Here is a 17,012-nt window from a genome sequence, read left to right as displayed (position 1 = left end):
TAGGTAACAGTGAAACAAGCAAAATGATAAGATGAAAAGACCTTACTAAATTGGTGCTGATGAGGTGACTGACATAGTGAAAGAGATCTGGAATGAAACCATTTCTGGAAATGTGAGCAAAAAAACAGAAATGAAGTTTGTTTTGTTTTTTTTCATGCTAAACAGGAAATGTGATGGTATAGTGAGTGCAAAGACAATGAATTTAAGGCATTAAACAGAATGCTGTAATAGAAAGAGGAACACCTTAAAATGTAGCCAATGCTAAGATTGGTAAATCTGCACCTAAAGTTTTTAGCAGTATTAAACACACTACCATGAGAACAAAAATGAGCTTTTTTCTTATGTACATTACAATGTTAAATTATTCCCATTACTATATGACTGTTAATATCTATGCATTTTTGATTAAGAGCAAAAGTTGTTTGTGCTCTGAAGGTGCTGGTCTGAAATTCAGCTAAATAATAGTGCTAAATTGCTGATTTTCCATTCTTCAGCCAAAAGGCTGCAGGTTTGAATTCTGCCATGGGCATGGATGTATGTGATTGTCTGTAAAAATACTAAGTGGTGGGCAGTAGATAGTGATCATAGTTGTTGTTTGTTGTTGGTGGTGAACTGAGTAGTAGAGACGGAAAGTTGTAGAGTAGGTGCCCTCCCCTCGATGAGTCTTTGGACTCCCTGGAGGTGTCATGTAATAATAATAAATAATGCTAAATTTAAGATAAGCAAAGGAATTGCAATGGAGGGCTGATACAATAAATGCAATACAATTTATAGGCAAGCAGTTAATATCCTATATAATCCAAAATTCATTGTTCTATCAGAAAAATACAGAAAAAATATTACTGCATTTCTGAGTAAATACTCTTAGTGCATATTCAGTTTTGTCTTAGTATTTCAACAATATTTCTACTTTTCAAAAAATTACTATTTTCCTTAATGCATATTATAAAGTTTTTTAAACAAAGGAAAGAATTTTTAATAAGTTACCTCCTGAAAAAATTCCTCCATAAAGCCACTCCCATGAGTATCATCAACATTGACTGCAACATCGTCGTCACCTTGAGCCTAAATTTACCCATACACAAAAAAATAAAAATCACCATATTTTCAATTACAGAAATTCCTTTCAATGAATCATAACAAGCTAAACAAAATTCTTTTAGAAAAGTACTGTTGGTGGTGGTGTCATTTCAATTTATTAATCACTAGTTTGTTTCAAATAAACATACACTGACAAAATAAAATTGACCTGATGAATCACTGTACACACTTATACATAGGTCATAACTAAAGCTAAAGCAACAAGGCCAATTGGTTACATTTCTTAACTGTGTTTTCTTTGTCTGAGTTGATTGTTTTTGCAAGATGAAAAACTCTCACTTCAAAGGTGTGTATGGTTAACACACCTTCAGATAAAAATTCCTTGTAGAAGATTTACTTGTATGATAATGATAAATGTCATAATATCCTCAACAAATGCACTACGAAGGAATTTGTAAACAAATACAATGCTAAATATTGCTTCTATTAACAACATATACTAATATGATTTAACACAATTTTTAGGTTTCAAATCATTATTATATATTTATAATAAGTTTAGTTTAATCCTTTATCCAAGTGTGAGCAAACAAAGTTTGCGCCTGAAAGTATCTTCAGGATTGGGGTAAGGTAGTGCAACACCAGGCAACTCGTTGCAAAGGTGGAGAAAGCTCTCATCACTCCTATCTCAGTATCTCCCATAATGCAAAGCACATCTCCTTGCGGATATGTGTAATGCTATGTATTAAGGCAAGGGCCACTACACATACCGGTTTCGACCTTTACTGAGGTGTCGTCAGTGGGAGCCAGGCCCAGTAGTGGAGATACAAAGACAGAAGTAATGAGAGGTCATCCTAATCTATAGGAGTTGCCAAAGGGTGTGCAACCTTATTAAATTACTCCGGATTCAGAGAAAGATGTTGAGAGTTTATTTTTCACTTGGTTAGACTATAATAAGTTTAGTTTAATCCTTTATCCAAGTGTGAGCAAACAAAGTTTGCACCTGAAAGTATCTTCAGGACTGGGGGTAAGGTAGTGCAACAACCTTTCTCCACCTTTGCAACGAGTTGCCTGTTGTTGCACTACCTTACCCCAGTCCTGAAGATACTTTCAGGTGCAAACTTTGTTTGCTCACACTTGGATAAAGGATTAAACTAAACTTATAGTCTAACCAAGTGAAAAATAAACTCTCTATTATATATTTAACTGTAGATAATGCAAAACTAGTTGCTATAGGTATACTTTTTAAAAACAAAACTGATGCAAAACAGTCAAATAATACCACTCTTATATCTAGTTTTTTGTCACAAGCTTATGGAAAATTTTATTTTTATTTATTCACATAAGGGGTTTCAAAACTGACAGCAATTGACGCTATTGGTTTCTATGAGAACTCATAGCACATATTAGTACATTGGGTGGGCATATAGTTATTCATTCTCAAAACTGTTATAAAAAACATGGAACTTTTCTAAGCCAATCCATGCCTTAAAAACCATATGGACAAACTAAAATTTGCTATCTGAAAGCATCCTCAGGGAAAAAAAAAAAAAAAAGCCACAGTAGGAAGTAGTATTCAAATCCAGTCTTAAGATAGGAGAGCACAATACTACCCACTCAATAAACTGCAAATAGGATTTACAGATAACCTTGTATTACACTGATTTTTCTTTTGCTTTTATTGGCAACATGCAATATTTTTCTCTTGATCATCAAATATGCACCCCCAATGGGTGTACAGGATACCATGATAGTACAACATGATTAAATTTACATCATTACTGTGTCTTATAGGCAGTTTTCTAACAAATTAATCTGTTAGTTACATGTCAGATCTCCAAACAGTTAAATTGGAGAAAGTTCAATTTTCATCCTGACTCATCATAATGAGAAACTCTTTACATGGGTTTTTCAATATGCCATCTGTTTATTCCTCTAATTTTTCTAAGCAGTTTCATATCTATGATCTAATCTTTCATTATGTGGAATAGGAGAGAAATTAACTCAACTCTCAGATTTTATTATTTTCTTGTATTCTATAATAAGTTTATTCAAACTGTTCCTCAGCAAACAAGTTTTGCTTATTCTGTTATCTACTTAAAAATTTGACATCTTTTCTAAAAACTGTGTGTGCATAAATAACTGAAATATTTTGTCTTTTACATTCTTTCTCCAATAAGAATGCAATTGACATCTTCCACAGTCCTGCCTCTTTTCAGTTTGTCTTTTTATTGCTGATTTTCAGATCAAATTTATTACAGCACTTATTCAGTTTATTGAATAAGTACTATTAAAAAGTTAATTAAGGAGACTTGAAGATTTGTATTGAATTTATTTAGGAGAATAATATCCGCATAATGTAAAGGACTGAGTTTTAATATCTCTAATTTAGATATGCTTTATTATATGCCTATCTCAGATCAACAAAACTTAAATACAGATTTTGTCATATTCACAATATTGTGACTTTGTCATAAAGTAAAAATCTAATATTGAGAACACTTCTGGGAAGAAATGCTAGAATTATAACAAAATTTTCCTGTCACACTTTTTCTTAGTCTCTTCTCAAGTATGCTTGCATAAATCTTACCCAGAACACTCAGAGAAATTTCTTTGTAATCTATACTTCTCACATTCAGGTTTTCTTTCTTTTTTTTTTTTTTTTTTAATATAGATGAGCACTGCAATAACTATATGCAAATCATGTGAAATTTGATTGCCTGATCAGGCCTTCTGAATAATGCACAGCACCCATTGTAAAACTTTCATACCTCCATATTTGAACATTTGAGATCAAATATCTACTTCAGCTGCCTTTCCACATTATTATACCCAGAACACTACACCACTAGCTATCATATCTGTTCTTGAATTCATTCACACCCACCTGTACTCATCATATCCAATGGCAATCCATTCCAGTCATGTATTGCTCTGAGAGAAAAATCTAGCTCTCTCTTTTTAACGACATTCATTATCAACTTCCAAGGATGCTCTCGTTCTTTCCTAACCCTCCAGAAAATGAAAAATTCCATTTATTGAAATCCTGTATGATCCTTTAAGAAGTTTGTCTCAATCATATCACATTTCTTTCTCCTATTTTCTAGCATGTGTAGTCCACAAGTTCTCAATCTGTATTCCACAATCATTTTTAACACTCTCCTTTGCTCTCTTTCCCCCCACTGTATCAGAATCGCCACGGAAACCAAGACACCAGAACTCTGCACAATACTGCAAGTGAGGTCTTATCAAGGCCTTGTAAAGAGGCAAAATGACTTCCTTATCTCTACATGTCAAGGTTTGTTTCAGCATTATAATCCTTTGAGTTGTATTCACAATCTCTGCTTCAACTTCCTATAGTCTGCCCACAGTTGAGAGAACCATAGCTGGCAGAGTGCCAAGAAGAGTCAATTCATGTTGAAGAGGAGAAAAGAATAAGGGATGTAAGAATTCATCACCAAAACATGAAATCACGTGCTTTATACATAAAATTTTCCAACTGTTATACAAGCAAAATAGTTACCACTTTAAAAACTAGAATGTTCATAAAAGAAAAGCTAATTTTCCTACATGTAATAATAAACACTCATCCCATGAAATGGATTGCTTACCCTATTTATTATAATGGATTCACATTCTTCTGCCATGCACAGAAGTGTTGAGGATTCTCTCATCTGTGGCCGAACAGTCTGATCCCTAGTCTGATCAGTTTCTTATAGTATAATTCCATCAATATAATACAACATTGGATATCTAATAACACCAAAGTGCATGATTTTACATTTACTAGCAATGAACAGACAGTAAATTTTACATGTCCACATTTCCAGGCTATTCACATCATTCTGTAAGTACTGCATATCAGTGGCATTCTTGATTGCTCTGCCTATCTTTGCATCATCATCATCTGCAAATAACTATCTCCTGTCAAATCCTTCCTAATGTCTTTAATGTAAAGAATAAATAGCGACAGACCAAGGATCAATTCTTGAAGTACACCACTGGGTACCTTAAAACTTGCAGACTAATACACCTCCATATATTACTTTTTGATATATCAGTAAGCCGCCCTCTAATGTACATTAATATTTTATAATCCGATCCTATATTCTCCAATTTATGCAAGTCTTTCCATGCTGTATTCTGTCAAAAGCATTAGCAAAATTGGCCTGGTTGGCCAAGTGGTTAGCATATCTGCTCTCCAGCCAAAAGGCTGCAAGTTCGAATCCAAACATGGGCATGGATGTTTCAGATTGTCTATGAAAATACTAGTGGTGGGCAGTAGATGGTGTTGGTATAGATGATAAGGTTTGCTGTAGTTAGTGGATTGAGTGGTGGAGACAGAGAGATGTAGAATGGGTGATCTCCCTTGATGAGTCTTTGGACTCCTTGGAGGTGTCACTATAATAATAATAATAATAATAAAGTCTAAAGGTATCGGCGTATCCATTTCCCCTTGTCTAACTCAACAGTGCCATTATTATAAAATATGAGCAAGTTGCTCAAATATGACTTCCCCATAGTAAATCGATGTGGTTCATCACCAAGTATAGATTATCTGTCAACCCATTTCTGTATGTGAGCCCTAACCAACTTTTCCAAAATCTTCACCACCACCACCACTCCAGAGATACTGATAGGTTGGAGTGTTGGATATATCACTCTTTGCACCATTTTTATGCAATGAGATTATCATACATTCTTTCCACTGCTGTGGAATCTTTCCTATTTTGAGACTCAAATTATACAGCCTGATCAAAGTTGGCCATTTCAGCTGAACACTTTTTTTAGCATCTGTGATATCGTATCAGTCCCTATTGCCAAATTCTTATTCAGTCATGCAACAACTCTAGTACCTTTTCCTCATATAATTTCAGATACTTTTTCTACCTCTGTACTCCTTTATGTATTCTTCACAAATATTTTCCACCATTGTTCTGTCATTCTTTTTTGTTTCATTTAACAGTCTGTCTACTTTTACACACTGCATTGCTTTCTTACATTTTTCATTTAACAATCTCTCGAATTAATTCAGATAATTAGAATATCTTTAGTTTTTATGCCACCTTTATCATCTGATTCCTTTTACAGTACTCTTTTCTCTATTTCTAAGCTTTTGCAACGGCTTAATTTAATAAGCTTTTGCAATAGTTTCCAGAACTTTCCTGCCAACTTCTCATCTTCTGTATTCTCATCAGGCTTTCATGATTTTGTTAACTACTCTGGTAGAAAGTTTAGCCTATTTTTTTTTCTGCACTTTCTGAGGTCATTTGCTGACTGACTTACTAGGTAATTTTGATATGATTTCTTTTCCAGGACTCATTAACTTTCACCATTAATTGGTGAAATTTCCCTGACTGATTTGATTAATGCTTTCTTTAGATTTGCCAGTGGATCTAGTTTAATTTGTTTCAAAGCCCATTTTTTAACTCTAAAAATATTTGTATATTTGAGACTACAGTTCACCTCTGAAAGCTGCTAGGCTTTATTTTTATTTTATTTTTTCATAAGACATTATCAAGAAACTAGTACAGCGGTTGCTGTTTTGAATTCTGGATGAAGCGATGAAGCCATGAGGACAGTCTGTTAATGCATTCATTCTAGCTGGCTTGCCTGTTTTGCAAGATGAAAAATACAAGTAGTACCAATAGAGTATTTTGGACATAATCAACAGCATGCATACAATGAAAATGTTAAGCTTATGATACCTGGCAATGACAGTTTCCTGTGTGTGAGCGCATGCTGATGCATTATCAAAATGCTTTTAAAAATGGCATTGTCATTTTTAAAAGATTGTGCCATTATTTCAAAATGAGTTATTTAAGTGATTACTTCTAATTCTTTAAATTCACTTTTTACTGGAGGATTCTGTAGTTAGTCTACTAGAGATGGTAAAAATGTTTACTAATCTGATTTGCTATTTTGCTCCTTCAGGTGATCACAAACTATTCAGATATTTTCTATGATAGGATCCTATTTATGGCCAAATAGAAAGTACCCCCCCCCCCCACCAAACCCAGCCATGTTTACTGAAAACTTGGCATACCGGTCCCAAGCCTGGATAAATGGGGAGGATTGAGCGCAGGTCTAGCAACCCAGTCTCAGAAAAAAATTTTTGCTATGCAAACTGAAACCTTCCAAAATGTGATACCGGATGAAGAAAATAGAACACGAACTGCCACAAACATAAGGCACCTCTGTGAAAGCCCTTCTGGGGAAGCAGAGGTGTGGAAGAAATTGACAGACACCTTACCAAAAGACAAGCTTAGATTGGGATGTTGAAATGTTAGAACCATGTTCAAAACTGGGAAGACATACCAAGTCTTGAGAGTTCTAGAAAAAATACAAATTAGAAATAATGGAATTAAGCGAAGCAAGATGGATAGGAACTGGAAAAATCAAATTAAACTCTGGTCACTACTTAATCTACTCTGGGAACCAAAATACGAATGACCGCACAAAGGTATTGTCCTAATGATGACAAAGAAAGCTCATGGTGCACTAATGAGTGGAATCCAATATCCGAAAGAATACTAAACGCTAGATTTAAAGTCGAGCATATATAGCAATAACTGCTATATATGCTCGAACAAATGATGCAATCCAGTAAGAAAAGGATAATTTTTATAACATGCTACAGAGAAGTATAGAAATGACAAATAAAAAAGATATGCAACTTATAATTGGAGACTTTAATATCTGGAAAAACAAGAATTTGTCTATAAAAACTAAAATAAGAATATTTAACTCAAATGTAAAGGCAATACTAATGTATGGATCAGAAACGTGGATGTTAAACAAAAAGATAGTTGACAATGTCCAAGTCTTCCTAAACAAGTGTTTAAGAATGATACTCAGAATATATTGGCCAAAACAAATATCAAACGAAGAACTATGGCAGAGAACAAACCAGAAACCCATGTTGCAACAGATACGCGAAAGGAAATGGAGATGGTTGGGGCATGTGTTGAAAAAAGAAGATAAAATAATAGTAAAACAGGCTCTAGATTGGAACTTCCTCATCTTCTTTTACCCATAGGGTAAAAGAAGATGAGGAAGGCCAAGAGAAACACGGAAAAGAACAATACTGAAAGAAATAACAAATATTAATAAAAACTGGAACCAAATAAAAGCAGAGTCTGGTGGAAAATGGTGGTGGAAGACTTATGCTCTCAGGTGGAGTGAAGAGGATTAAGTACGTAAGAAAGTACCCCCAAAGAGTTAGTGGAACAAAGTAACTTTTTCATAGACGAAACACAACACTGTAGAACAAAACAGAAATTGGCCTTTCATAAGAATTTAACATATACTATATGTAACCATCATTATAAATATTTTTGATATTATAGAAGACAATCTTAATGATCCCAGAATGTCCACTTTTTAGAGAAGAATTTTTTAAGACTGAATTCCTGTTTTAACAGTGTCATCTGAACAAATATTGCTAGTTTGCCAAAGTTCAAACAATGTCGCATTTCTGGATAAAGTAATGGCAAGACATAATTTTTGGTTTTATGCAAATCCCACCTATAAACCTATTGTTTATATCTACAAGCTATTGTGCATTAGTATACCATGGGTGAGCTAAGAGATGCACAATATGGACACCCTACTCTAAAGATCAAATATCAATCCATTATAGGCCCTCCAGTAAGTAGGATAGTGGTCTTGTGAAGTGATGAACTTAATCTGTCACCTAAGATGACTCACTGACATCAATATCTACAGCGAGATTTGAAAACCCACAATCTTTTGGTGGACAAGTGGAAATGCTATCCACTTGGCTAACATATGAACTGAATAATAAAGGAAAGTGCCATTAAATCTCATATCAAAATATGAGATATTAATTTCAGTTCTTTGTTTTATATGAAGATGGTGTTATACTTTAAATAAATCCACTACAGGTTTTTAGCACTGAACTGAATAACTGAGTAACGAATTGAGCATGAAAATAAGCAATAAAATATGAAGATTAGCAGAAACATGGAATATTAACTGCATTCTCAGTGAAGAATCTACAGAACAAATATTTCAGCTATTTAAATAATATTAACAAAGATGGCTGATTAAATGAAGACGGCTGGTATTTTGTATCATACAAAATTTGTGGATTTCTCTCTTAAGAGGTATATACGGAACTACAAGTTAGACAATTATAACAAGCTTTGGAGTGAGCTTGCAGCCGTCCCATGGCAGAACATATTGCAGGGGAAAGATGTTAGCAGTGCATGGGATAAAATCAGTGGGTATCTGAGGAAGGCAATATCAGATTGTGTTCCCATGGTCAAGAAGACAAACAAGGTAGACGTTAGATGGATGAGTAGCATCAAGCTTGATCTGCAAAAAAAGAAAATGTTATGGAGAATTTACAAGGAGAAAGGTGATCAGTACACCCATGAGCAGTAGCTAGGAAGGTTACCAGCATAGTAAGAAAAGCTAAATCAGATTATGAGAAGACCCTAGCCAAGGAGATCAAGGGTAATCCCAAAGTGTTCTTCTGCTATGTAGCAAGTAAAAGGAAGAATGACTTTGGAAGGATAACTTTAGTGGGTGCTGATGGTATTGAGGTGACAAATTCAGATGTAATAGTAGAGTTACTGATTGATCACTTTTCAAAAGTCTATCACCCAAGTGAGATATCTCTGTATCTATAGCAATAACCAATGTGAGAATTAAAGTTAAGCAATCAGAGGTACTTAGTATATTGCAAAATTTAAATGCAAACACTGCTGTAGGTTTAGGTGGAATATCAGCTCGGGTGTTGTGCGAATGTGCAAAGGAATTGTCAACACCTCTTACTTGGTTATTTAACTTAAGTTTGAACTCTGGTATGGTCCCTAGGGAGTGGAAGGAAGGCAAAGTAGTTCCTTTGCATAAAGGTGGCTCTAAAACTGCAGTAGTTAATTACAGACCAATCACCATCACAGGAGTGGTGATAAAAGTATTGGAAAAGTTGGTTAAAGACAAAATTCAAGAATGGGTGGATCAGGATATAATACTCTATAGGGGCCAACATGGTTTTTGTTAAAGGTCGATCCTGCCTTAGCAATTTATTAGCTTTTTATAATAGAATGACATCTGAGTTGGACAAAGGAAATGGCTACACAGTGATACTTCTGGATTTTGCTAAGGCTTTTGACAGGATACCCCATGGAATACTGTTGTGCAAATTGGAGCAGATGGGGATCGATACTAAACTGGTGATATGGATAGGAGAATGGCTCAGGCAGAGATACCAAAAGGTGGTGTATAAAGGAGCAGAGTCTAGGATGAGGCAAGTGATGAGTGGTGTGCCTCAGGACTCTGTGCTTGGGCCATTGTTGTTTAATTTGTACATAAATGATATAGGAAATGGCTTAAAGGGAGACATTCAGTTGTTTTCTGATGATGCAAAGTTGGGTAGCGCAATAAAAAATCAAGCTGAGAGTTTGCAGGATGATTTAAATAAGCTGGTAAAATGGGCAAAAGGAAATGGATGTCAGTTCAATGTGGAAAAGTGTAAAGTTATGCATTTTGGGATTAAAAGATTACCAGCTGTGTACTACATTGATGGAACAGTACTCCAAGATATTGATGAGGCTAAGGACTTAGGGGTGTTGATAGATAGGGAGATGAAGTTCAGGAGACACATTGCTAAGGTGTCCAAGATTGCACATAAGATTACTTGGTTGTTGAGGAACACACTGACATCCAGAGATAAAGAGGTTATTATTCCCCTTTATAAAGCATTGATACTTCCACATTTGGATTACCGTTCTCAGGTCACCTGGATTCCTTGGAGATGAGGAGGCTGTGGAGAGGGTTCAAAGGAAAGTGACTAAGTTGGTGAATGATGTAAAAATTGCTCCCAACATTGATAGATTGAGAGCTTGTGGATTGCAGAGGTTGGTTGATAGGCAGAGAAGAGGGGATATGATAGAAACATTTAAATTACTAAAAGGTTTTTATAAGATTGATGCAGGGGAAATGTTTCAGCTGTGTGATAGTGATGGAAGAACAAGAGGTCATTCCTGGAAATTAAGGAAAAGTGTGGTTAACAGGGGTGTGAGAACGAGATTTTTTGCCTGGAGGGTGGTGAATGAGTGGAATGCATTGCCTGACTCAGTCATGAGTTCTTCATCTGTAAATGAATTCAAGAAGAGATATGATAGATATTTTTTGATAGTTTGGGTCTCCCACGATGAGTCTACTGACTCCATGGAGATACCCATAATAATAATAATAATAATAATAAATATGCCATCTTCATTAACTAACAGAATAAGAAAAGTGGATATAACAGGAAGTCAGTTGAATAAATTTATATGGAATAAAAAGAGAATTTAGTCAAAATACCAAATTAGCCATATATGAAGTGTTCCAATTTATGGTGGTATTACATAATAATAATAATAAATCACATTAAAATTGAAGATACTAGAAACATAACTAACAGAATAAGAAAAGCAGGTACAACAGGAACTCAGCTGAATAAATTTATATGGAATAAAAAGAGAATTTAGTCAAAACACAAAACTAACCATATATGAAGTGTTCCAATTTATGCATTTGGAAGATGATTTAAAAGGAGGAGTAAACAAATAGCATCACCAGCAAAAAATCACATTAAAATTGAAGATACTGGAAAGGTGTCCTGATACCATTGACATTCAAGAATGTATTTGAAGAGCTAATGTACAGCAAGCAACAATTCTGGGAAAAGGTTGACAGATAAAAAAAAGTTCCAGAGAATGACCAAATTTAAGTGAATTGATGCATTTAATAGTTTTTTTTTTATGTTGCTCCCACCCACAAAAGGTTATTTGTAAATTTATAATAAATTTTGTACTGTGGATATTTTTCTCTATTTTTATCAATTTTATATATATATATTTGTATTTTTTTAAAGTTATTTTTTCACACAGTCTGGAAACCCTACTCTAGAGACCAAATATGGATATTTTTCAGGTCACTTCAGGCCTCCAATAAACAGGACAGTAGCCTCACACAGGACAATGAAATCTCACACCTAAAGACAATCGCAAACATCCATACCCAGTGGGATTTGTACCTACAGCCTGTTGAGTGATTAGTGGTATGCTAACCACTAACCACTCAGCCATCCAAGCTGGCTCAGAAGATTGAAAAGTAAGAGTTGACAATACTAGAGACATAACCAATAACGATTAGTTAATAACATCAGCATAGCCTATAAGAAATTTTATATTCACTTTTCTGTAGAGGATTCCGATGAGTTATTTGTGTTTTCATGATAAGGAACACAATTATTATTTCCCATTTCAAGGACAGTCATTATGGAATGACTGTATTAAATTCATAAATTATTCCTACTCACTGTTCAACTTAAGAATAAGTAGGAAGCATGGAGTAACAATCACACATCTTAATTACTTCTGGTTGAAGATGTCTGAGATTGGGGACGGGGGAGTGAATACAAAGTACTGTATACACTTTTTTTTGTTTCAATAATGTTCTAAATACAAGAATAAAATGTTGAATCTTCTTAAAATTAAAGCTGCTTATCTACATATTCTTTGTAAATATTTAAAAGAACTAAAATCATTAATGTTACATCAACATTATATAACACCTACACACTTCCTCTCTCTCTCTCTCTCTCTCTTCCAATATATAAAATTTAACAAAAAAATTCCTCTCTCTCTCTCTCTCTCTATATATATATATATATATATATTGAACAGCCCACTTTTCAAATCTAATGTTGGGATGAACAAGAAGAGTAATTTAAAAATGATTTCCTTCACATTACATTTGTTCATTTTTACAATACATTCATTAAACTCTAAAAAAAAGGTAATTAAATATTAATATATATAAAATACATACCCTAAACAATTCTAAATTAATTTTAAATAGCTTTTGACAAATAATAATAAATTTAGTTTAATCCTTTATCCAAGTGTGTGCAAACAAAGTTTGCGCCTGAAAGTATCTTCAGGACTGGGGTAAAGTGGTACAACACTGGGCAACTCCTTGCAAAGGTGGAGCAAGCTACCAACACTCCTATCTCAGTATCTCCCATAATGCAAAACACATCTCCTAGCGGATATGTATAATGTTATGCTTTAAGGGAAGGGCCACTACCTAGACTAGTTTTGACCTTTATTGAGGTCTCTTCAGTGGGAGCCAGGCCCAAGTGGAGACGCCAAGGCAGAAGCATTAGCAAGGTCATCTCCTCCTATAGGAACTGTCAAACAGTGTGCCACCTTTTTATTAAATTACTCTGGATTTAGAGAAAGATGTTGAAAGTTTATTTTTCACTTGGTCAGACTATAATAAATTTAGTTTAATCCTTTATCCAAGTTTCTTACTTTAAACTTTCAACAACTTTTGACAAATATATGAAATGCTAAATTTTTATAAAATGCAGTTTTAATCTTTCCAAACAGCATTCCTCAAGAAGGAATAGTATGTGTAATTTCAGCTTTTGTCCCTTATATCTGAAATGATTATTTCTGGAAAGATAACATTAGATTACCTGTGTGTGTGTGTGTGTGTGTGTGTGTGTGTGTGTGTGTGTGTGTGTGTGTGTGTGTGTGTGTGTGTGTGTGTGTGTGTGTGTGTGTGTGTGTGTGCGCGCGTGCACAAGTTTTTCAATGTCAGTTTATAATTATTTGTTTAATTATATATTAATTGAAATCTATTTTCTTTAAAATGAAACTTGAATGAAAATGATTAGAAAGATTAAAGTTACTAAGTGTGGAGCAAGGGTATCAGCCTTAAATATGTTGTGTATTCTAAGTCAGTCTGTTTTGTGTATGTGGGGGGGGGGGGTTAAAATCAGAGGTTTCTGGGAAAGGAAACCATACTATGTCAGTTGTATGAGACCAGATTCACTTTATATGGATTTAACAGTTCTGAATCATTCATTAAAGCAGAATTATGGGATCAACTATCATTCTGATCTTTAAAATTAAAAAATTTAATTTTAAATCTGAACTTTAAAATTAAAAAATGAACATGTGAAAATTAGCTACATTTTAATTTTTATATCATGATCTTCATTAGGAGTATACACATTCAAAAAGTTAAAAACAATGAACTATTGTAAACCACAATTAGACAACTAATTAACCTTGATGAGGATAACCGCACAATAGGAAAAAAATTAAATTATATAAAAATTGGAAGTTATGTGATTCTTCTTATTATTATTATTCCAATGTGTTTTAAGAGAATATGTTAAGGAACTGAAGCTCCACTGACTTGGCTTTTCAATGAGGACCTGGCTATGGAAAAATGTCCAAGGAGTAGGAGGAGGGTAAGACAGTGCCAATGCATAAGAGTGGTGGTACAATGGAAGCATCAAACTATAGATCAGTTTGTATTTCTGTATTTGTTGAGATTCTGGAGAAATTATTGAGAGATCATATACAGCATTGGGTAGACAAGGGATGTTTTATTTCTGAGGGTCTTAACAAAACCGTCTTAACATTATCTTTCAGACAAAGATGTTGGACAGTACTGACAATTCCTTTCCATATCCTATTAAAATTTGCTAAGAACCAATTGAAATCTGCAGCTCTTTTTTCATCTAGATTTTGCGATATCATTAAGCTCATCAACCTCTCCTCTTTCAACTACTACTACCTTCTTAACAACAGTAATTATTTTCACATTAATAATATACAATGATACTGTAAAAACTGTAGAAGGAGAATGTTTCAAAATAAAACACATTTCAAGGCAGCTAACAGGCTGGTAATGCACAACATATATCCTCTCAGCTAAGCCAATCCTGCCTTTCTAATGACACTTGCTACTGCAAATGAGGCTCTGGAAACCTCAAGTACTGCTACCAAAAAACATCCCTAGTTGAGGGACATGTCAACTAGATGAATGGTAACATGATTGCCTGGTAAAACACTACCACAACGTTGGAGGCCTGAAGTGGCTATTATGTTCGGTCCTCAAAGCACAGTTTCCAGGAATCCTGCTTCTTAGATGTAATATGGGTGACTACAGGCATGTGAAATACACTGTAATCAGCCTAAAGCTCTCTCTCTCTCTCAATGAAGCAGTAAAGTGGTTCTGCAGGCTGGTCATTAGACAGCAAATGGGGCAACCAAATGTGATGGTAATATATCTTGCAACAAGCCACTCTGCCAGATTTTACTTAAGAGACATCCAATATAGTGGTATGCAAGGAAACTATTGAGGCCTTTCAACAGACAGGAGAATGAGTGTTCTGAGCATGACCAAGTCTTTCACCCTAATGCATGACCCTATCCATCAACTGTTTCACAGCATTCGAACAAGCAAGTCATCACAAATAATTTCAAACCTACAGAAAAAAGTTTTCCTCAGAAAACAATAGAAAAAAGTAACAAAAAAAAAGCAAAGTAATTGCTTTGACATTCTTAATTTTACTATACATAAGGCGCATCACAAATTTACAGACATCTATGTAGATCCTATATGTTATTTTTCCATCTGACTATCACAACACTAAATAATCCTCTATCTTCATAACATCTTTTCTTAGCCTGTTCTTTCAAATATATGGATGTTAGTTCCATTGGCAACTCAATAACCTCATTTAGAGTTTCTGTTACCACCTACCCACTCAACTACTCTCAATCTCATGCCTTTGGGCACTACAGTGATGCCAAGTAGAATGATGTTAGTTCCACTGGCAGCTTAATAACCTCATTCAGGTTTCTGTTACCATCTACCCACTCAACTACTCTCAATCTCATGCCTTTCAGCACTACAGTGATGCCAAGTAGAATGACCTATGTGTTTCTTAACACTACTTTCTTCAAAGTAATCAATGAGTGATCCAAATACTTATTGTAGCCTAACAAGAGGAATAATCATTTTCTTGGTTTTTCCAACAAATCTTCCATAGCAGTCAAAGAAAAAAATTTAGCATATCACCTGAGGCTTGAAACCAAAACCCATCTTTTGTCTACCTGCAACAGGTGCAAAAAACCAAAGGCATAAGCAGCTGAGCCTTCTGATCCTTTGCCAAGGCTAATGAGCAAAATTTCTACCTTTCCAAGTTTCCAACCCCCCCCCCCACACACACACCTCTGAATGGTACTACTGTAACATCACCCAAAGACAAGGCTAACTTACATCATCATTATTCTCCTTCAGCTCCTGTATGCATGACCCACACTGCATGACTTCTCTGGGCTTTCTTAAATTAGCAACTAGCACATGTCCTATATTATCTCCACAATCTTTCATATTTATATGGCATCTATTCTAAATTATGGAAGCAAGCCTATAATCAATTCTGTTATTAATTCTGGTAGCCAGAATTCTGCTCATAATACAGTTATTTTTTCTTTTCTTTTTTTTTTTCATTTGATAAATCCTGTAGTGCTCAGGCTCAGATATCCAAATGCTTCAAACATCGATCTCTGCTATATTTCAGTAGGGGGAAAGAGAGAGAGAGAAAACATCAACTTCACAGCTACCAAAATACATCCAGTCTTATTCCATATAAGAAAGATCACATTTAATATCCCTCTACCTTTGACAACACTTAGATCTTTCTTCCTGGCTGAATTAAATTTCTAGACTTTCCTCCATATATTCATAGCCTCCTCCTTTTAGCAACTGTACCTCCCACATTGTTACCAGTGAGTAAATTCTAAATCTAGTGTACCTTAAATACTGTTCTCAAATTTCTGGATGGTGCCTCCTCCTCATCCCGATGCAGTCACTTTTCAGACATTCTGTTTCTGTAGGAAATTTCCTTCTTTTAAGCTTTTTTATAGTTATTTTGACAGGTGTCTCATTGAACCTGGTTTCCCACCATTCCTCAACTTTTCTTTGAGCCTGTAAGCATATCAGCAACTGCTGTTCCACATCTGTTTTCACTGTTCAGCTTCAAACATACTAAACCAACTTCTCTTCCCCACCTTTCATTCTCTTTACCTTCGTTCTTTGTGACAATTTTCACCACACCATTTTATTTAAAGGATTACAATCTC

At 34.7% G+C, this 17,012-nt stretch overlaps 1 protein-coding gene across 1 annotated transcript in view; it reads right to left on the bottom strand.

Annotated features, from left to right (window-relative positions):
- Window positions 1–17,012, bottom strand: part of LOC150101745 (syntaxin-1A-like) — a 374,196-nt gene that overhangs the window by 323,190 nt on the left and 33,994 nt on the right. Inside the window, exon 2 of the mRNA XM_090401045.1 lies at window positions 988–1,065. Within this exon, the coding sequence (XP_090257171.1) occupies window positions 988–1,065 (78 nt within the window). The remainder of the gene's footprint in view (window positions 1–987; window positions 1,066–17,012) is intronic.

This window comes from Typopeltis vanoorti, chromosome 11 (genome assembly GCF_054136105.1).
Source record: "Typopeltis vanoorti isolate ZY-2024b chromosome 11, IOZ_Tvanoo_1.0, whole genome shotgun sequence".
NCBI lineage: Eukaryota > Metazoa > Arthropoda > Arachnida > Uropygi > Thelyphonidae > Typopeltis > Typopeltis vanoorti.
Note: the sequence above shows the minus strand (reverse complement) of the source record. Positions and strands in the feature narration are given on the sequence as shown.